The sequence below is a fragment of the Pogona vitticeps genome, chromosome 4 (assembly GCF_051106095.1).
Source record: "Pogona vitticeps strain Pit_001003342236 chromosome 4, PviZW2.1, whole genome shotgun sequence".
Classification (NCBI taxonomy): domain Eukaryota; kingdom Metazoa; phylum Chordata; class Lepidosauria; order Squamata; family Agamidae; genus Pogona; species Pogona vitticeps.
The window spans coordinates 7,408,434-7,430,067 of record NC_135786.1 but is presented as its reverse complement, the minus strand read 5'-3'; the positions used below and the strand labels follow the sequence as shown (position 1 = coordinate 7,430,067).

The following is a 21,634-nucleotide window of genomic DNA, read 5'->3' as shown; positions in this document are numbered from 1 at the left end:
TCCGCCTCCGTGTATAAGACGACCCTCAATTTTTCCTCTAATGATTTTAGGAAAAAGTGTTGTTTTATACACAGAAAACTATGGTATTCCTTATCAACGAATCTACATGGAAGAGATTCAATCTCATGCATGCATACATTCTCTTATATTGCAGTAGTCTAGCACACTGGTTCTTAACCTTGGGTTACTCAGGAGTTTTGGACTGCAACTCCCAGAAGCCTTCACCAACAGCTGTCCTGACTGGGGTTTCTGGGAGTTGCAGTTCAAAAGCATCCGAGTAACAAAGGTTAAGAACCACTGGTCTAGCAGATGCAATGTACAGTATAGTCACATGATAACTGGAGTGGGAAAGAGTCTACATGTTGTATTTATTAATCTGGGCCATATTCTGCTCCTGGAAGTCTAGGAAACAGAAGGGCAAGCGGATGTGTTATAACAGAAAAATTGCAGGGGTTTTCTGTCTCCTTGCTTCTAATATCTGTATAAAATCTTTAACATTCTAGCAGTTTGCATTGCAGCATAATCTGTATGGATGCTGCTCAGTGCACTGTTAAATCCCTTCAACCTGTTATCCCAACATTTATTGTTTCACTGGAAGCGGTTCAGTGTTCTGCATGCCCTCAGTAGGAGCATCAGTCAGATGTGTACTCTCCATTTTCTTTCATTTGACGGTAAGAAAAAATATCAGCAAGCACATGATATACCAGTGGTGACTTAATGTTCACAGACCTGTCATAGAGTTGTGAGAGTGCGTGTTGAAGGGGGGAAGACAGGAAAACAGGAGAAATCCTGTGGTTTGGAATCGATTTGTTATGTCTCAATTACCTGAGTATCCGGTCAGAATTTGAGTTACTCTTTGAAGGGTCACCGGTCGGAGGCTGCTGCTTCTCATGAGATTTGGCTAGTTTTTCTGCAGCTGCAATGGGGCACCCAGATAAGCTTATGGAAGGAAGGAAGGAAGCAAGGAAGCAAGGAAGGAAATTAATACAATAGCAATATGCACAGTGTTCAAAGTAATTCAAATGCATTCACTTGCTGTGCTTCTTAAAAGCAACCTCATTTTGCTGTCATATTGCAGCTGAACTAGAACTATGGACCCCAGGTTGGGAACCATTGCTGTAGAGGCATACTTAGCATTAGCCTGGGGAAGGCAGAGGATTTGGAAATACAGTAATGGTTTGGAGTTCAAGCACAAAGCTGTGTGATCCACATGTGAGACTTCCCAAAGCTTGCCTGCTGCCGGAAGGTGTAGTAGAAGAATTTATTCCATTGTTGTTGTTGTTGTTTAGTCATGTCCAACTCTTCATGACCCCATGGACCAGAGCAAGCCAGATCCTCCTGTCTCCTGGAGTTGGATCAAATTCATGTTGGCCGCTTCGGTGACACTGTCCAACCATCTCTGTCCTCCCCTTCTCTTCTTGCCTTCACACTTTCCCAACATCAGGGTCTTTTCCAGGAAGTCTTCTCTTCTCATGAGATGGCGAGATGGCCAAAGTATTGGAGCCTCAGCTTCAGGATCTGTCCTTCCAGTGAGCAGTCAGGGTTGATTTCCTTCAAAATGGCTAGGTTTGTTCTCTTTGCAGTCCAGGGGACTCTCAAGAGTCTCCTCCAGCACCACAATTCAAAAGCATCCATTCTTTGGTGGTGATCCTTCTTTATGGTCCAGCTCTCACTTCCATTCATTGCTACTGGAAAAACCATAGCTTTGACTATGCGGACCTTTGTTGGCAAGGTGATGTCTCTGCTTTTTAAGATGCTGTCTAGGTTTGTCATCAATTTCCTCCCAAGAAGCAGGCATCTTTTAATTTCGTGGCCAAAGGAAGAATTTTTTTTCAGCCAAACCAGATAACAGATACATGGAACAGAGGGGAGGAGAATATTTTGTCTCATTCACCTTAGACCGCAAAACATGCCTCAGGTTTTAAGAGATATCTTGTGAGTTCATAGCAGATTCAAACCTGAGTCTTCTTGATTAGCGGCTTAGGCTCTTAGTCACTACACTAGATCACCTTTCCTTGGATAATGTTAAATAACAACTGGAGCTTAATAAGTCCCATAGCCCAATGGTGAATTTGAGATGGTAAAAAACCCCCAAATATTTGTTTGACTAAACCTATTTTCCATCCAGTGTCTATGTAGTTGTTCTTTTTTTAACTGTGCAATTTATTTGTACACTAAATGGAAATTTGACATTAAGGAACCCAACATCCTTATGTGGTGCCCATTTCCGGTTGAAATCTTTTCATTTAGTTTTAGCAAAACTTGAAGTTTTACTAGGTATGAATAATTGAGAAAGTAGCACCTACCTTCGGTGAGTATTGCGGTTGCTGTTCACATGACCCTGTCCAGTACATCCAGGCGTTGGACATTTTAATACATTCTCGTGCATGGCCAGTACTTTAGAAGGAAGATGGGAAAGAGAAAAAGGGTGTAAAAGCAGCATCATAGTCATGGAAAGAAGGGAAGGGGATGTAGTTTATACACTGTCAGAGGAAAGGGCTTCCTGATAATTCCAGAAAGTTTTTTTTAGGATCTTCCAGCCTCAACCTATCATAGAACATGGTAGAATCCAGAATTTGGGTTTGTTCTGCTTATGTTTTGGGTGATAACTCTTAGAATCTCCTAGCCAGCAAGATCACTGCTCTTCCTATTTTCTGGAAGTGGTTGTACAAAATGGAACATTTTCAGCCCATGGGGAGAAAGCTGCAAACTTTCCAAGTTTCACTTGGCCCTGGATAAGCGAATGAACCGAGGATCTGATACAAGCATCCCCACGTGTTGTAGCATAGTGGTCAAATGTTAGCATAGTCATCAAATCCTTTGCTTTAAATTTCAACTTAGCCCTCTAAGGCCAATTCAGCAGTCTTAAAACAACAACAACAACAACAACAACAACGGATTGTTACTGAAGTTCAGCAAACCCTGCATAGGCTGAGATCTTTCTACCTCTCAGAGTGTCTCTCCTTAAGATAACCTGCCTGGGTCACCCAGTCTATCCAAGCTTTGTGGCTGCAAGTGGTCAACCCTAAAGAAGCCCAGAAATCTACTACCGGCAAATGGCCCATCTTGCCGGCGGCTGCAACACTATGGAATGCATTGCCTGCTGAGGTCTGCCAGGCTTCCTCCCTCCTGACCTTCAGAAAATGGGTCAAAACTGAGCTTTCTAAAGTTGCCTTTGGTAACATCTTCCTCCTTTGATAGACCTACATGTTTTAATTTTGAGTTTGTTTACCCATCACCTTGGGTGTTCTTTTGCAGGTTTTTATTATCTGTGGGTTTATGTTGTGGGTAGGTTATTATTTTTATTCTCCTTATTGTCGTTAGCTGTCCAGAATGGTACTCTGTTACCAGATGGGTGGGATAAAAATGTAAGTAATAATTTTGCAAATAAATAATCTAACAAATAAATAATAATGTTACTAGATGGGCAGGATAAAATGTAATTAATTAAATGCTTTCTTTCCCAGTTACTTACAATTAAATGTAATTAATTAATTAATTAATTAATCTGCAATCATCATTTGGATGGGTGACTGTTTAGCAGCCACATGAATTTGTTCTTATCTCTTATTATACACTTCGGAAAATGATTTTCTCTCCTTCTTCATTACAATTCTACTGTCTGTCTCTTTCAGGTACTTTTGAGTGATTGGAATTGTATTTGCTTTTATCTGTATTCTTTGATTTTTTTTTTTTTAAAAAGGATTCCAATCTTATTGCCTCCCGCAGTGATGACCTTAAAAGCAAAGAAATTAATTTGTCTTACACTTCCTTCAAATGTAATAGCTTGCATTCGTGTTTAATTTTTTTAAAAAACCAAACAGAAAATAATGGATGTCTTCTTGTTTTATCCCTCCCCACCTCCTCCAATCTCCAGTCTTTGAAATGAACAAATAAAACAATTATTTCACTTTATGGTCATAAACAAACACAATGATTCTTGTGATGCTGTTGTAAAATACACAATTGTACACCTCCAGGTACTGAATGTTTGTCCTTTGGTGCTGGACGTGAGGGGATGGAGATGAGTATATCTTTTAACATATTTTTATGCTAATTTATGAAGGATTTAACATTTCTTTAAAGTTAACTGTTCAATTCTTGCTCCCGGACTGTGGAACTCCCTGCCACAGGAGGCCAGGTTGGCCCCATCTTGGCTGTCCTTCCACAAGCAGAAGAATTTTCTCTTCAGGCAAGGGACTGATTGTTTGAGTGGGGTTTTAAAATGGATTGTTGTACCTTACTGCATTGAATGTGATTTGGTGTTGCTTATGTTTCTTGGTATTGTATTCATCGATGGATGAATCTTTCAATAAGCTAATAACAGGGAATATTCTATACTCCCTGTTATTAGCTTAAATACTGCCTGTTAACTTTTGTATGCGGTTTTAGGTCCCTTTAAAGGAGAAAGGCAGGATAAAAAATAGTTTAAAATATATAAATAAATTCCTGAGATCTTCCCAATACAAAGTTATGGACTTCTTTAGTTTGCTCACCCGCCACCTTTCTGTTATATTCTTCACTCTCCAACATGATACCCAGAATATCCCATTATTTTGAGTACTAATATACCATCATTTCATAGAAGCAGTAGCAGCAGCAATAAGACCACATCTGTTGTGTGACTAGCACTAACATGTACTTACTTTCAGGAGGGATCCTGTCTTTGTGTGGGCAGCCAGACAAACTCCGATGGTGAGGATACAACCCTGTGACATGTCCTGTGCCATCACAGCCGGGAGTGGGGCATTTGATCTCACGCTTCTCGGGTCTTGAAGGATCTAAGAAGCGAACAGAGAAGAGGGTACAGGCAGAAATGGATGAGAAAGTAAAGATTCAAAATTCCTAGCTAGAATGTTATATGCTAAAAATTGGAAAAGATCAACGGTACCGAAACAAGAAGATCTTATTGAAAAGATACGGGAAATAGCCGAAATGGACATTTTATCAGAAGTCATGAAGGACTATCCCTTGCAAAAGGCAACAGAAAGATGGGATCTATTTAACAAGTGGACAGAATCAACAGGCAGCTTGTGAACAGTACATATTGAAAGGAGAACTGAATCTAGAAGGCAGAAAAGAGTAAACAGAATAATTTAAAATCTTGATATGGCAATAGGTACAGAATGGATGAAAGTATGTTATTGTCTCCCCTCTTCCTCATCAATCCCAATTCCCTTATCCTTTTTGTTATCCCTTATAAAAAATAAAAAATACAAAAAAAAAAGATTCAAAATTCCTCTGATAAATAAAACCACTCAAATCAAAATTCTCTTGGTTTCCCCTGATGCTCTTCACATGAGAAAGAATCATGTAGTTTGCATTTTGCTCTAGGCGATATTTCATTGACGAGTCTAATAACAGCTATGGAGATTTGTGCAGGATTAGGAAATATACACTGAAACCTAAAGAATCTGGGAAAACAAATGGAGAGTATAAAAAAGGCTCTGGGAATGATACTCCTATAGACATAGTTGTCATCTGCTCCTAAAACACTGGGCAGGCAGAAACTCTTACATTGTTTTCTGCCACCTAATTCTTCAGTTCACCTGCATTTGCTCACATAGCAACATGCATTATTGGTGCACAAAAGTACAGTAATGATCTTGTGCTGGCAGGGCACAAGATCATCTTGCAGAACATCTCTTTCCGACTAGATCTGCCTGCCCTGTAAGGTCTTCCCAGTCTGGGAGGTGAGAGTTCTGACCCCGAGAGAGGCTTGGAAAACAATGACAAGAAACTGGGCCTTCTCGGTGATCACCCCGTGACTGTGGAATGGCCTCCCTCCCAAGATTCACTTGGCCCCTTCATTCAGAACTTTCAAACAATAATTAAAAACATAGTTATTTAGACAGGCCTTCCTGGACTTTATAATATCCTGACACAGTAGTGTTTTAACAGCTAGATATTCAACCCTCCTCCATGCTTATACTATTTTATTTGTAATGTTCTTATTGGCATTATTGTTACTTTATTTATGTTGTATTGATTATTTATGTCTTATTGTTCTGTTTTATTGCATTGCATTGTATTGCATTGTATTATCATAACGTGTAAACCTCCCAGAGTGGCCTGGGTTGCCAGATGGGCAGTATAGAAATCAAATAAATAATAATAATAACAAAGAGCAAGTCAACATTCTACAAGTCAATTCTAAAAATGGGGGCAACCCAAACAAAAACGTATCACTTTCAAAATGAGCTTTTAGAGCGGCACCAAATGTGGCATAGTTTTAGCAGACAGTCTGTGCTTGTTTTGTGCCAAATATGGGCAAGTTCGGGCAAAGAGAATTTGAGATACGATTTTTAAAAGTAAAACTGCTTTACCCCTCTTTTCAGAAATAGGTGACCCTAAATGTCCCCAGTCTTAGTCTCTCTTCTGGTGTAAGGATTCTGCCCACAATTGGTAACAGAGCAGGGGAAAGGTTCAATAACAAGAAGAAGGTTATGCTTCTCCGTTGTAGATTTATCTTCTGAGGTCACTGCAAACCAAGAGATGCAAACAGTGGAGCAGAAACAACCACTGATATAAGCTAGTGCTGCAAGGATTAGCCCAGCAGGCTCAATGGTTCTAGAAGAGAATACCAGCATCTTCCCTTTATGGTCAAGGAGGATGTGGGATAGAGAAAGAGTCCGTTGGGTTCCATTAGGGGAAGCTGATCTATTAGCACAAATGTGGTGCTGCCCCAGCATGGCTTCAGAAGATGCTCAGACATCCCACTCTTGTCTCTTTGCAAGGAGCGGAAGGACAAGACCTCATATGTCTTTCCCTCCTCACCAACCTTCAGCTAAACTATGAGTACGTGAAAAAGAAGGGAAGGCAGCCTAGGGCACCAGCAACAGGTAGGAGCTGGTTGTTATCCATGACTCCGTCACCATGGTCTGCTTGGCCTTCTGCTCCATCAGCCCTTATAGATGTGAGCTGCCACTGTGTTCCAGTGTCCTGTGACTCCTTCATCTTTTCTTGATCTACGCTGGGAACAATGACCTGACCACTGGAAGATGTGTGCTGGAGGTGAAGGGAAACCTAGTAGAGGTCAACAAGGGTGAGGCTCCCACACGGCCCTGCCCAAACTGGATGTACTATGCCACCAGCACGGCAAAGACCTCACCTTTGCCGTAGTAGCTCTTTCTGATGGAATCCAAGGCTTTATTCTGCTTCTCCTCCACCTGGAAATGTTTTGCATGTTCCCCTGTCAGCGGCTGGCCAGGCTCCCTCACCACCTTGACTTGCTCAGCTTTCAGTGCAATGGCCTGCTCCAGAAGCCCCAAGTTCCCTCGGGTCATCATGTCGTACATCTCCGATTCATCCGTCACAGTGGATTTCTGGGAGTGAGAGTCATCGTCCTTGTCGTCATCCGATCTCACCTCCACAATAACAGAGTACTCAGGCTTGGGGCTTGTTGTCAGTCCTTCACAGTGGGTTTTGGGGGAATCCTGAGATGTATGAGGAGCTTCTTCACAGATTACTTGGCTTGCTGGTTCTTCGTCTTCCTCCTCCTCCTCTTCCTCCTCTTCTTCCTCTTCTTCCTCTTCTTCCTCTTCATACTCCTCCTCCTCCTCTTCTTCTTCTTCCTCCTCCTCTTCCTCCTCCTCCTCCTCCTCTTCATTGTCTTCCTCCTCCTCTTTTCTCAGTTTGCATGATTCATTATAGCTCACCTCCTCATCCCGATGATGATCCAGGCACAAATCGCTGCTGCGCTCGCTGGTGACCTCGATGACTTCTTCCGCATCTTCCGTCTGAATGATGATCTCCTTCTCACATTCCTCCTGGATTGCCTCCTCCTCCTCCTCTTCCTCCTCCTCCTCTTCCTCCTCCTCTTCCTCCTCTGCCACTCCTTCCTGCAGCAAATGTGTGACGTCTTCCCCAGCATTAGAGACTTGTCCGTCACTTTCACCTCTCTGTTCCTTGGCTTCCGGAGTCTCTTCCACTGTTTGACCTAGATTTAAAAAGAGAGTTGGCCATTACATTGCTGTTATACTTCAGACAGAGTCATAGTATTACTCAGCAATGACAAGTAAACAGGAGCTTTCCTTCCTAAAATTGCTCCGATGAATATCAGCAAAGCAAAAAGCAAAGTATGCTGCTTATATACCACTGTGCTTAAAGAACTCTCTAGGCGGTTTGCAATTTAATTATGCAGGCTACACAATGCACCCTGCGCCCAGCAGTCTGGGAACTCAATTTACCAACCTCAAAAGGATGAAATGCTAAGTCAACCTAGAGTGAGTTACCTGAGTCTGTTGGGGTCAAACTCGGGTTGTGAACAGAGCTTTGACTGCAGTACTGCAGTTTAACCACAGCGTCATGTGGTTCAGCGTCATGACATCCTTTTTCTCCAGGATGTTGCCAGCTAAAATCCTTTGTATTTTCCCTGGCCCTTTTCTCGATGAATATTTTTTTTCTGCCAATGAAATGGCAGAAGGTTGATGCCTATGGAAGAGCACAGTATAGCATACATTTAGGAAGCTTGGACCCCCAAGCCAACCAACCTTCTTTTGGTTATTATTTGTAATTCCCTATATTTGGTCCCAACAAGTCTTTTGGTGGATCGGTGTCCATTGTGGCTTAAAAAAAAAAGGACTTCCATTGACAAAACTAATGGACGGATTCTAACTAGGGTGTCCTTTTGATTTGGCCAAACACTGAACTGAACTGGACCAGTTCCAATGAAGCAAATGTGCTCAGGTCCCCGCTTTTCCAGAAGACAGTTCAATAGGATGGGAAAAATCCAACTGGTGCTTGAGAAAAATGCCTGTAACTTGCCATGGCTAATTGCAACTAAATAATGGCATGCCAGGGTGCCTCTGAGTCACATGGTTGATACATACAAAGAGAATATGACCAGTGTGCATGTGAAAGATGGCACTCAAAACTTTACTACATGTTTTGTTAGGTCACCGGGTTGATACCAAGTTGTTCCAGGAACTGGATGTGACCAGATGCGAGGTGTCTGTTGCACACTTCATCTCAAAGCCTTGTGGGGAAGGCTTTCAATATTGAAGCCACCTGGCTGTTGCATCAGAAGCCATCATTGCTTAAGAACACAGTTCAACAAGCTTGTCGTATCAGTTGGGTTTGTTCTAGGGATGGGCATGAACTGCAAATTCGGTGAACAGCCAAGCAGCTGTTCCGTGGTTCGGTGCTTTGCAGGAGTCCACTCAGAAGCAGTCCTCCAGCTTCCCTGCCCCCACCTCCTCTGGGTGCTGCCTCTGAGTGGGTTCCCACTGGAGGGGGTGGGGGTGCTAACCATGGAACACCTTTTGAGCCCATCCACTGGACCAGCACGAATCGTTGAGCTGGTAGTCCGTGCCCATCTCTGTAAGATGGCTTTGGAAACAGATAGCTGCGGTTCCATGTGAGAAATATTTCCAGATAAGACAACTGCCCTGCCTCAGTCAGTTTTTAGAGAGGCCCAGATGCCACATCCCGCTCTCAACCTTCCTATGTCCCTCCTTCACCTGTTCCATTTTGTTTTCCATTTGTTACCAATCTTTGGATGAAGAGAATCGGAAAGCCCTCCTTTGACCGACAGCAGTGATAACCCTCTATTTTGAATCAACCCACACAATTTTAGAAGAATATACAGTTAACTAGCTGTTCTGGAGAATCCTGGAGGGATTTTATTCTAGTTTATGTGAAATCATATAAGTTCGTAGTCATGTGACTGGCATAGGAATGGCCAAGCAATCAGCACCTTGTTGACTAGAGGAAACTGGCCGCCACGATGTACATGATTTCACTTCTTCTATTTATTTTATTTATTTATATTATTTATTTATTTGAGTTGTATCCCACCCATCTGGTCTATACGACCACTCTAGGCGGCTGGAGTACAATCAGATGTCTGAAAAGGAGAACCTCCTATATATGAGGACCTACCCATGCAACCTAGAATACCACAAAATCATTGTTTTGGATCAAATAGAAAGGTTCCACTCACAAATGAGGTTTTCCTCTTAAGAATGTTGCTTCTCACACAAGGGGAATGACGGGAATATAAACAAGGCTAACAAAACCACCCGTCCTCACATGTTAAAGCCCTTCTCCAGACAATGTAAATGTACCAGTAACTGGTATGACTGGTCAGATACTGTAAAAAGGTAAAGGTAAAGGTTCCCTTTGACAATTTGTCCAGTCGTGTCCGACTCTAGGAGGTGGTGCTCATCTTCGTTTCCAACCCATAGGGCCAGCGTTTGTCCGCAGACAATCCTCCATGGTCACGCGGCCAGCGTGACTATACACGGAACACCGTTTACCTTCCCACTGAGGTGGTATCTATTTATCTACTCGCATTTTTGCATTTTGCATGCTTTCGAACTGCTAGGTCGGAGCTGAGACAAAGCGACGGGAGCTCACTCTGTCGCGTGGATTTGATCTTACGACTGCAGGTCTTCTGACCTTGCAGCACAGAGGCGTCAGCGGTTTAACCCGCAGCGTATAACCCTGTAAATAGGACAGTCTGGGTCAAAACATTTAATACATTCAGTGAAAAATCTAGCAAGCTGAGAATGAGATCAAGAGAGAGTGGGAAGGGGGAGAGTAATAATATTTGTTCATTTCAAACCAAATTTTGCAGGAGGAAGAAAAAGGATTAGTTATGATGTGTATACAGCTGGCCGGATAGCTCAGTGGAACGAGAGGTTGAGTGTTTGATTCCCCCACTGTGCCTCCTGTGAGTAGAGCCAACCTCTATGGCCTTGGGCAAGCTGCACAGTCCCAGGGCACCTCCAGAAGAAGGCAATGGGAAACCACTTCCAAGTACGCTCTACTTGGAAAACCCTATAAAGGGTTGACATGCATCAGAATTGATTTGACAGCACACCGTGATGAGGACGAGGATGTGTTTATCATTAAACTGTATTTTTTTTCTCCTACGTAGATTTAAAAAACCCCAACAGAAACAAATCTTCAAAACCGAAATACAAAGTTTTTCCAGCAAGATACGAAGTTACCCCTTCTAGACTAAAGAAAAACATTGGAACCTCTTGTTCCTTCCATTAAATACGGAATGTTCTCATTCTTGGCATGAATATAACTGGAGGACACTCACCCTACATTATTTAGAGGTGCTATAGCACTAGGCTGTTAACACGCTTGGCACAGTTCCTGTCAATAAAATAAACCTTTGCAGTCAAATAGTGATATAAAACACCTTCTTCCGGTGGAGGGTTACTGCAGGTTTCTTCTTGGTCTATCGTCTCCGCTTCTTCTTCCTCCACCGTGCCCTCGGAGTCGCCCGTCACTGACTCCTCTTTCAGCTCTGCCTCTTCGCTGCCATCGCTGTCCACGTTGTAGCCTTCATCGAGGGCTAGCTTGAGGGGGTGGGACTTCCTCTTGGATGCCAGATGTTCTGCCTCTGCATGTTGAAGCTTCCTCTTCTTTGCTAATGGGCAACTTTGCAAACTGGGAAGGAAGAAAAGGGGGAGAGAGACTGAGTCACAGTGCTCAGGTGTCAAAGGAGCCATAGACGAGAGTGCATCGTTGATTCTTCTTATTTCAAATTCTTTAGCCCCTTGCTTGACAGCATTTTGCCAGATATTATAATTTTGACTTAAGAGTTCCCCAGGCATTGTCAATATTAAATTATTTCATTGTTATCTCAGTGTGTCCGTGAATTGTTTCTGTTATCACTGTGACTGGCCCCCTACTCGGGATTGTCACTTTTTAAAATAACTTTTAAAATGTATCATATCTTTCTTAGTTTTAAACACCTGACTCTTTAGTCCAACCAGTCAGTAAATAATCCGGACCACAACCTAGCTGAGTACAAGTGTCATCATGTTTCCTCCTTAAATTTCTCAGTTCCCTTCTATGATGTTCAGCAGTTCTCAAACCTCTGTTTTTACCCTGTTCTTATATAATTCATAATCCCGGGTCGCCTCCAATCTCATTTCTCCATAAATTTCTGCTAATCCCCCACAAATCTGAGATCTAAAATAACCCATTCTTGCCTTAGGCTTAACTAGTAGTTCAATACAGATTCATTCAAAAGTTGTGAGAAAGAGTCTACATTATTTCTTCTTTGTATGTAGAGCTGTCTGTCTTTCTGTCTGTACAGATCCTTAAGTACCTTAAGGAGCCAATTAAAAAGAGAGAGATTGAGAGAAAGAATTTCCTCAGAAAGCCCCCATCTGTCTTCTAAATGACTGAGGGGGGAGAAACTGACCTTATTTTGAAGGACACCCAGCATTTCTGCCCTTCCAAATATTTATTTTTCTATAATATGGGGTGTGTGTGTGTCCATCTAAAGAGCACAAGGAAGATTTCTCGGTTAAAAACCTACCCATTTTTGTGAGGGTATTTTTTTGGTAAGGGGTAGGGTTCATGAGGAGACCTCTTCAACCACACTAGACGCTGTTCCAAGTCCTCTATTCAGAGCACGTTACCATAGTCTCTCAAGACTGAAGGATGCCTAATCTAAAGGGTTCATGAGAGAAGGTGCAATTCTCTGAGGTTCAAGGATGTGGTGTCTGGTCCCTAGAAGTCAGGAGATTGCCCTGCCCTCTAGATCAGTGGTTCCCAACCTTGGGTCTCCAGATGTTCTTGGACTGCAACTCCCAGAAATCCTGGCCAGCTCAGCGAGTGGTGAGGGCTTCTGGGAGTTTTACCCCAAGAACACCTGGGGACCTAAGGATGGGAAACACTGATTTAGATCCATCAGTCTATCATCTATACCTCTTTACCTGTCTATATAAAATTCACTTTGTTCCCAATTCTGGGATTAAAAATGGAATTTAGCAATCATGAAGCATGGGATTCATGCTTCAGGAATACCAAGTTACATGTGTGCTTATGAAGAAGCCCAGGAGAACAGTGCAAAGCACGGCTTCATCTTTCATCCCCAAAACTACCTTGTGAAGCAGGTCACTTAATGAAGGCCAGAACTCACTGAACCAAGACTGAGTCATAGGGCCTAATTAGGTGTCATGTTAAATGCATCTTTGTGTTTTTGTGTAAAAGCAGTCAATGGAACCTTTGCCAATCTGGATTTCAACCACAGCTCAACACTGTATTTGGACAAATCCTGAACTACTAGCTGAATTGAGCTGATTTGGAATGATTTATGTGAGGTTCAGTACAATGTGGTTATATTTACTTGTGGTGCAAAGTGATTTGAATTTACAAATCAATGTGGAGTACAGACTGAACCATATGAGGCATAAATCACTTCAGTCTTTTTAAAAAAACAGCAAAGTTTAAAGATACCTACTATGCAAATTCAAGACACAATCTGCTTCAAATTTAGCACATTCACTTGCCTCTGTATGATCTCTCATGTTGCCAAATTTCATTAACATCCATGCAAAAATAAATGAGTCACAAATGATTTTGGTATTCTACTGCAGGTCAATGCGAGGCTTAAAAGACTGATTCCGGTCTGGGACCCAAATTGATCTGAATGAAATCAGTGCGTTTCTGGGAGTAAAGGGTTAACCCTTTCCCCAGATGAACCTTGCTGCTGATCACATCACCCCCACATGTCCAGAGATAAAATAAAACTCTTAACTATCTCATACACAGAGACAGATAGGTAGATATAAATAACTATGTACTGCTTTCAATGGTACCTAAGGATTTTTTAAAGGTTCCCCTTGACATTTAGTCCAGTTGTGTCTGACTCTAGGGCACGGTGCTCATCTCTGTTTCCAAGCCATAGAGTGAGCATTTTGTCTGAAGACAATTTTCCGTGGTCATGTGGCCAGCGCGACTAGACACGGAACGCCGTTACCTTCCCACCGAGGTGGTACCTATTTATCTACTCGCATTTCTACATGCTTTAGAACTGCTTGGTTGGCAAGGAGCTGGGACAAGTGACGGGGGTTCACTCCGTCGTGTGGATTCGATCTTATGACTGCTTGTCTTCTGAACCTGCAGCAGAGAGGCTTCTGCGTTTTAACCTGCAGTGCCACCATGTCCCATGGTACCTAGGGATATGTTCTGCCAAATGACCAGAAAAATAATTAAAATCTGGCTTGGCTAGTTAATCAAATGTTACAGACAAGCGCATCCAACACTGATTGCTAGGATGCTTTTGATCTGAAGTCCACAGGACCAGTGAAATATTCTTTCCTAGAATCTTGTCGTCAAGACATGGCTGTGCTGGCCATGATATCCTTGGACTTCCCGTCTCTCTTGTTTTGATACCAAGAACAAAACCAAACCAAGGCAACCTTCCCAACCTTTCTCTCTAAGTAGGATGAAGGAACCTGGGGCTTTGTTTATAGGGAGATACCCAGGGACGTGGTGGCACTGTGCTGCAGGGTCAGAAAACCAAGCAGTCGTAAGATCGAATCCACGCGACGGAGTGAGCGCCCGTCGCTTGTCCCAGGTCCCGCCAACCTACCGGTTCGAAAGCATGCAAATACAAGTAGATAAATAGGGACCACCTCGGTGGGAAGGTAACAGCATTCCGTGTCTAAGTCGCACTGGCCATGTGACCACGGAAGATTGTCTTCGGACAAACGCTGGCTCTATGGCTTGGAAACGGGGATGAGCACCGCCCCCTAGAGTCGAACACGACTGGACAAAAATTGTCAAGGGGAACCTTTACCTTTACCTTACCCATCCACAGCCACTTTCACCTAAAGTTCCTGTAACTTCTTCCTCATGGACTTGTTCTTCCCTATTGGCAAGGATCAGATCCGGAACAGCTGGTTCTTTCACATTCTGGGAAATGAAAGTGTCAGCTAGGCAGATGAGGACTTTATTGGATCTTACATTTTTGCCAAGTTGAAGCCTGCTATTGTTCGAATCTTTGAATGTTTAGTAATCGGATCGAGGAGGGCATCCACAAGGAGTGCCTGGATCTTTGCCCTTGTTCTGGTGGTCTGAATTACTCTCCATGATGAGGGACTGATAACAGTCAGTTCTATAGCTCCAAGGAAACAGCATTTTTAAAAACTGGATAAATTCTCTTACACACACTTTAGTCTAATTAAACATTTTTGGAGGGTATGTGTGGAGCCTTGAGGTGTTGGGAACCCCTGAACACATGGGCTATATGTTGCCTAGAAATAATAATCATTTCAAGTCAATACAGACTTATGGCAAAGCTTTTCAGGGTTTTCTAGGTAATACTAATGAATACTCAGAAGCGGTTTACTGTTCCCTTCTTCTGGGGGGGGGGTGCCCTGTGCAGCTTGCCCGAGGCTACCCAGGCTGGCTCCATTCATAAGAGGTCCAGTGGGGAATTCTGGCTCTGCAACCAGATGGCAAAACCACTGAGCTATCCAGCCACCCTACCCCTGCCATAATGGATGCATCTGTGATTCCAGTGCCCTGTTGTAGAACTTCAAAAAGTTCCCTTTTTTGCATTGCAAAATTACTTTTTTGAACTATCACTCCCAGCAAACATGGGCACTTCCCTACTAGTTGAAGGGCCCTGCAGCTAATAAAAAAAGAAAGAAAAATGGACATAAATGTATTTGCAAATGTACATATTCATCCCAGGTTCCTTTTTTTCTCTCTCTCTTTTTTCACTGCTTACAGTCTTGGATGGAGTAGAATCAACACTTCTGCCCTGTTGTGTGGCTTGAAGTTCACTTAAGGATTTCCCTAGTCTCTCTGTTCACCTCTTCCAACTGAGCTAAGTAGCCTGCTCATCATGTGTCAGGGGGTTTGCTGGTTTCATGTGATCTTTCTTAATTTCACAGCTTCACTGCAGCTGTAGCTTGTTCTTGATATCTTGGTTTAAAGAGGTTTCCTTTTTAAGAGAAAGGGCAGGAGCTGTTCAGCTGACCTGGGAAAAAGCTGTCTTGCAGATGCAGGAAGCTTCCACAGATTACAGCTGTGCAGTGCTTTTGCTGCTTCCTCGAATCATAAAGTTGGAAGGAGCCTATAAAGTCCAAACCCCTGCTCAATGCAGAAATACAAATCAAAGGATATCTGCAAGGTGGTTGTCTATGTTCCTCTTGAAGGCCTCCAGTCTTGGAGTGCTCACCACCTCCGGAGGTCATGGATTCCATTGTCATGCTGCTCTAACAGTTAAGATGTTTTTCCTGATATTCAGCCAAAATCTAGTTTCCTGTAATCTGAGCCCATTGTCGCATATCCTGGACTCTAGGATGAGGGGAAACAGACTCTGACCCCTCCTCTGAATGACAGCCTTTCAAGTATTTCAAAAGTACTATCATATCACCCCTCAGTCTTCTTTTCTCAAAGCTAAACATGCCTGATTCTTTCAGCCTTTCCTCCTAAAGCTTGGTTTCCAGTCCCCTGATCCTCCTTTTTCACCCCTCTGTGAACTTGTTGCAGTTTGTTGGCATCCTTCTTCAAGCACACTGTCCAGAACTGTCCTGATTCAAAGAGATATTCCACCTTTCATAAGTTTGGAGATGTTACTTATTTAGTCTGTAATTCCCAGAATCCCCCAGTAGTTAAAGAAAAAAAAGACTTATCTTTTCCAAGCTGTGTCATAATCTGTTAGGGATGGATTTCAACCAGTGTTTCTTTCACTGTTGTTCATAGTAAGTAGAAGAAGGAAGCACTTAATCATTTCATGGAAACCACTCACTTTGCTATCCAGACCTATTAAAGATTTCAGCTGTGACTACTGGGAAATAAGGCGAATATAAAAAGATCTGTGCTAGATTGAGACCAGACTTTTCTTTTTGCTCCGTGTCCTCTCTTGGACAACTTAAGTATCCCACAAACATGTGGTTTGAAGAATAATAGCTTTTAACGGTCCTCAATAAGTTCCATTGGTTGACTTCAAATTCTGATTTTATGAGGGGAAGTGCTTCTCCTTAGTCACTTCTACAAATAAATAGTTTTTAAAAACTGGTGATAGATAGATCTCACACACACACACACACACACACACACACACACACACACACACACACACACACACACACACACACACACACACACACACACACACGTCTCTCATCTATCTATCATCACTTTTTTAAAACTATTTATTTGTAGAAGTATATATCTATATCTATCTATCTATCTATCTATCTATCTATCTATCTATCTATCTATCTATCTATCTATCTATCTATCTATCTATCTTAAAAGTATTTTGACACACCTTGCATCCTGAACTATAAGCGGAGTATACTAGAGGCGCTCCCTATATATCTCACAATGCAGCACAATAAAACTATACAACATTGCTGTCAAAACAAAACAGGTGCCTCAAAAAACACAGAGCAAATGAATCACATTTCTTTGCAACACTTTAGAATGTCCAGGCAAAGAAGCTAAGGTTTAACCTGGTGCCCAAATGACATCAGCATCAGTTGGGCTTCAGTGGGAAGTTCCAGAGATGTGGCATCAACAAGGGAAAGACCTTTTGCCTAGGACTGGTCCTACATAACCCTGACGAAGGCGCCTCCCACTAATTATCTTCAGATAAAGGTCAGATGTTTTTGAAACTTCCTCAAAGAGCTTTCACTGCTTGACCGTTTTAGCTGCCCCCTCCTTTTTTTGTGGTGAAGCTTCTTCCAGCTCTACGATAGAAGGAACAGTGTCCAGACCTATACAGCAGTGCCCAGATAGACTTACATAGATAAATCTAGACATATTGTCCTAAGTTTGCTTCCATGCACCAGTCTCCTTAACAAGAAAAACACAGTTGCACGTGACGATACCAGTGGCATTGCCAACGGTCATAGAAACTCACCTCCTATGTCTTGCGTATTTCCCCCGGATGTGTCCCGATCCATTACATCCTGGAGTAGGGCAGCTACATGGGATGGGCGGGTGACCGTGGCCGTGAGACAGAAAAGAGACGTGACTTCAAAGAGAGGAACATGATTTTAAAGATCAAAGTACATTGACTAAGGAGAGCTTTTTAAACCAGCCCAGCAAACCCCATGTGCGCGTGGAGCTGAAGGAGTCACCTGAACGCACCATGAAGGGGGGGGGGGGAAGACCGTTTCCTTTAAACAGTTCATCTCTGCTCTTTGAATTCCAACCGAGAAAGGTTATACAGCGGCTCTGCAGTTTGCTAAAAATTAATGAAATGACTCACCCCATTTAATTAAATGAACAGTTCATTATAGTTTTATGAGTATGTTTAATTAAAGATTTGCATGTGTTAGAGCACGCCTTTTAAAACCAGACATCTCCTGCATTCACCTCCTACTGACGGTGCTTTTATTTATTTATTTTATTACTAACATATGCATGTACACATAGACACATACGCAATTGAACGCAGGCTTTTGGTGCAATTCTATGACTTTGTCTGTCCAGCTATTGTCGATTTCTGTCCTATGTCTTTGCTACTTTGTATCTTCCTCAGTGGTCTAATCATCTGGCTGATGCAAGCACAGGTCGTCTCCTGGATTGACTACTGTATTGCTCTCTACATGGGGCCTCCCTTGAGGCTGACATGGAGACTTCAGTGGGTCCAGAATGCTGTAGTCAGACTGGCTGGTGTGAGCAAATTTGACCACATCACACCAGTTTGGGCTCACCGTCACCGGTTTGGGCTCACCTTCACTGCTTACCCGTTGTGTCCCAGATCAAGTTCAAGGTTTTGATGCTCACATATAAAAGCCTTCATGGTTTGGGACCATATTATTTGTCAGAGCATCTTTCCCCAGTGTCATCTGCCAGGTCCACCAGATCCTCCCACTCTATGCTCCTCTTTGCTGCCACTCTGAGGAGCTCCCTGTAAGTCCTCTACGAATAGCTGGGCCTCCTTTGTGGTGGCACCAACTCTATGGAAGCAGCTGCTGGAAGAGCTACATCTGGGACCCTCCCTGCTCACATTGAGAGGACAGCTTAAAACATTCCTCTTCAGGCAGGCCTGCTGTAATGACTCTGCCCGATGCTTCATGTGTTTTCCTCTTTCCAGAGAAACGTGTGCTTACATTATGTTTCTTTTGATGGTCTTATTTCTATAGGTTCTTTATGTTTTTCATATTTATATCCTATTCTGCTTGTTGTGAACCACCCAGAATGGTGGGGTGGTATAAAAAGGGAATGAATGAATGAATGAATGAATGAATGAATGAATGAATGAATGAATGAATGAATGAATGAATGAATGAATGAATGAATAAATAAGATGGAAGAAAGGGAGAACACAATATCTGTTTCTCTTCTTCTTTTCTTTGTGGTTTATCTTTCATTTTTCCTCCCCATCATTGACTATTTAATGTAATAACTCTTTTTAATTATTATTTTATTATAGTATTATGACTCTGTAAGCTGCCTAGAGTGGTCATAATGACCAGATAGGCGGGATATAAATAGAATAAATAAATAAATAAATGAATGAATGAATGAATGAATGAATAAATGAATAAATGAATAAATGAATGAATGAATGAATGAATGAATAAATAAATAAATAAATAAATAAATAAATAAATAAATAAATAAATAAATAAATAAATAAATAAATAAATAAATAAATAAATAAATAAACAGGAAAACCGCAAATCCAGGGAAATGGCATACGTGTTCCTGTGGATGGGTCAAAGGCGCTATCTAGAAGCCCCTCTACTCTTTGCAAAAATGGCATCTTCACAGCTCAAATGGTTTCAGGAGTTGTGCTCATTATGCTTTTGAATTTTCTGTCTTGTGAGTTGCCTAGGGCAAGGGCTGGGGAGAAGGAGCTTGACCACGGGAAACCATAGGAAAACATTTTAATTAGATAACAAACAACCCATGCCCTATCAACATGCTGTGTGTGTAGCTTGCTCGGTGTCTTAAGTCTCTGGCTGTGGAGCCAGAGGTTGTCTGGCGGCATCTCCCCGGACTCAATGATCTAGAGGGTCCCTTTTAGCTCTGCAGTTCAAAGGTTATTGTTATCATTCTAACCCTGTTTCCTCTTTGCCCTGGCAACATTCCCACCTCTGTCTTTGAGCGGCTCCCCTACTCTTTGCAGAACTGCTAATTCCTTTCACGGCATCCTTTCTTTCTTTCTTTTTGTCACACAGACCCAGCCTGGGCGTCAATTAGTCGATTAATCGTCCAGTTAATCAGGCAATTAGAGGACAGCTGCGGCAATGGCTCTGTGCAGCCCTCCGAGCTGCCCCTTAAATATGTCACCGGCTTCAATTACCACCTCCACTCATGTGTTCAGCAATAAAACCTAGACAAGCGGTGTGCCTGCTGCTCTCTTAAACCTGTATCTCCAGAGAAACAGCAGGTTCTTGCAGCACAAACACCCTAGAAAGCTGTGTCAGGTTAAGGTCCAATTACATTTGATGCAGGAGATTTTCTAATCAAAAGGGAGAGGAAAGGCAGCCCCTATCATTTGCTCCATGCAATGGAGTACATCTCTCTCAAACAGGTGTGTTTCTAATCGCACTCACTGGCTTTTTTTTTGGGGGGGGGACTGTAATTTGTCAGCTCTTCAGTTTGAAGCCATGTGAAGTTCTTCAAGACTTCCTTCAATCCCTCTCACAGCCTTCCCGCTGGGAAGCTGTGTTAAAAAAGCACCGAATACCCCATCAACAATTCAGTTTTCATAGATTCTGAAAGGCTGAGCGGGGAGGATGAAAAGATGACCGGGTGGTGGAATTGATGGCTTTCACTTGGGGATTGTCAGAGCTTGGTGGCCTTGAACTTCCATGACTCTCTTGCCTCCCATGGGAAACCCTGCCAGCACGAGTCGCTCTGTATTCATTGGTAGGGGTTAAACCATCTCTATGGCTCCTTTGATATCAAGTTTAGTGCACTGCCCGTTTTTAAAAATGCGGGCAAATGGAAGCCAGTTATTTCCCGAGATCCAATCAAGGGTGATTTTTTTCCCCAATGCACACTAAGGTGGCATCAAACGGGGATCAAAGGATGAGTGAAAGGTTTTCATCTGACAGCAGAGTTTCCGTAAGAGCTCGCCACATCTCTGACACAATATTTCCTACGCTTTGTTGAAAGCTTGCGTACAAAGTGAAAGGTGAATGGAGGATTTTCTTTTTTCTTACCTCACCTCCTGGCCGATGAGTTCTGCAGGTACTGTGGTAAGACACAGAAAAGCAGAAGGAAGGTGGTGGGTGGGAGGGTGGGAAGGAGAATAGAAACCAAACAACAGAAAACAAGAAAAGTCAGTGAGTAAAACAAGACGTCTCCCCTTTCTAAATTACCATATTTTTCCATGCATAAGGCACCCCCATGTATAAGATGCCCCCCCACTTTTCTAATCCAAAATTAAGAAATCTAAGTGGGGCTTAGCAAGTGTAGGAGGAAAGGGATCAAAGCGCTGCAGGATCGCTTTGATTCCTGCTTTCCCCTCCACTTGTTTTTGTTCTCTCCTCAACTTACTTCCGTGTATAAGATGACCCTCAATTTTTAGTCTAAAGATTTTAGACAAAAGTATAGTCTTATACACAGAAAAATATGGTACTTGCCAAAGAATAGCATCTATATGGATAAAGCATCCCAGTTATGCTGTATGAAGCTACCTTATATTATGTTAGAATGCTGGACCATCTAACCCGGCTACTGTCCATCGCAGGTGCATTCTTTCTAACATCTAGGAGAAGCTCATATGATCAAATTTGCACTGCTCCTCCTGCACTACAGCGCTTGTTAGTCCAAACTAGAGTAGACCTAATAAATCGGGGATTTGCACATCTATGAACCTACCAAGTCCCCATTCACATTCAATGGCTGAAATCGTGTTGCTCATTATAATAATGTGAATATATTGCAACTAGAGCAG

The 21,634-nt window shown here is 42.5% G+C and overlaps 2 protein-coding genes across 6 annotated transcripts in view; both read right to left on the bottom strand.

The window, feature by feature from the left end:
- The window catches only part of PCMTD2 (protein-L-isoaspartate (D-aspartate) O-methyltransferase domain containing 2), a 99,058-nt gene extending 91,258 nt beyond the window's left edge, over positions 1-7,800 (bottom strand). Inside the window, exon 1 of the mRNA XM_078391994.1 lies at positions 7,779-7,800. The gene's annotated coding sequence lies outside the window, so the exon portion shown is untranslated. The remainder of the gene's footprint in view (positions 1-7,778) is intronic.
- The window catches only part of MYT1 (myelin transcription factor 1), a 157,097-nt gene that overhangs the window by 49,203 nt on the left and 86,260 nt on the right, over positions 1-21,634 (bottom strand). For all 5 annotated transcript variants that reach the window (XM_072996723.2, XM_072996725.2, XM_072996727.2 and 2 more), the window contains exons 4-10: positions 20,898-20,928; positions 17,636-17,698; positions 11,156-11,406; positions 7,112-7,939; positions 4,647-4,781; positions 2,307-2,397; positions 826-939 (exon numbers count right to left, since the gene is read on the bottom strand). In XM_072996723.2, the coding sequence (XP_072852824.2) occupies positions 826-939; positions 2,307-2,397; positions 4,647-4,781; positions 7,112-7,939; positions 11,156-11,406; positions 17,636-17,698; positions 20,898-20,928 (1,513 nt within the window). The remainder of the gene's footprint in view (positions 1-825; positions 940-2,306; positions 2,398-4,646; positions 4,782-7,111; positions 7,940-11,155; positions 11,407-17,635; positions 17,699-20,897; positions 20,929-21,634) is intronic.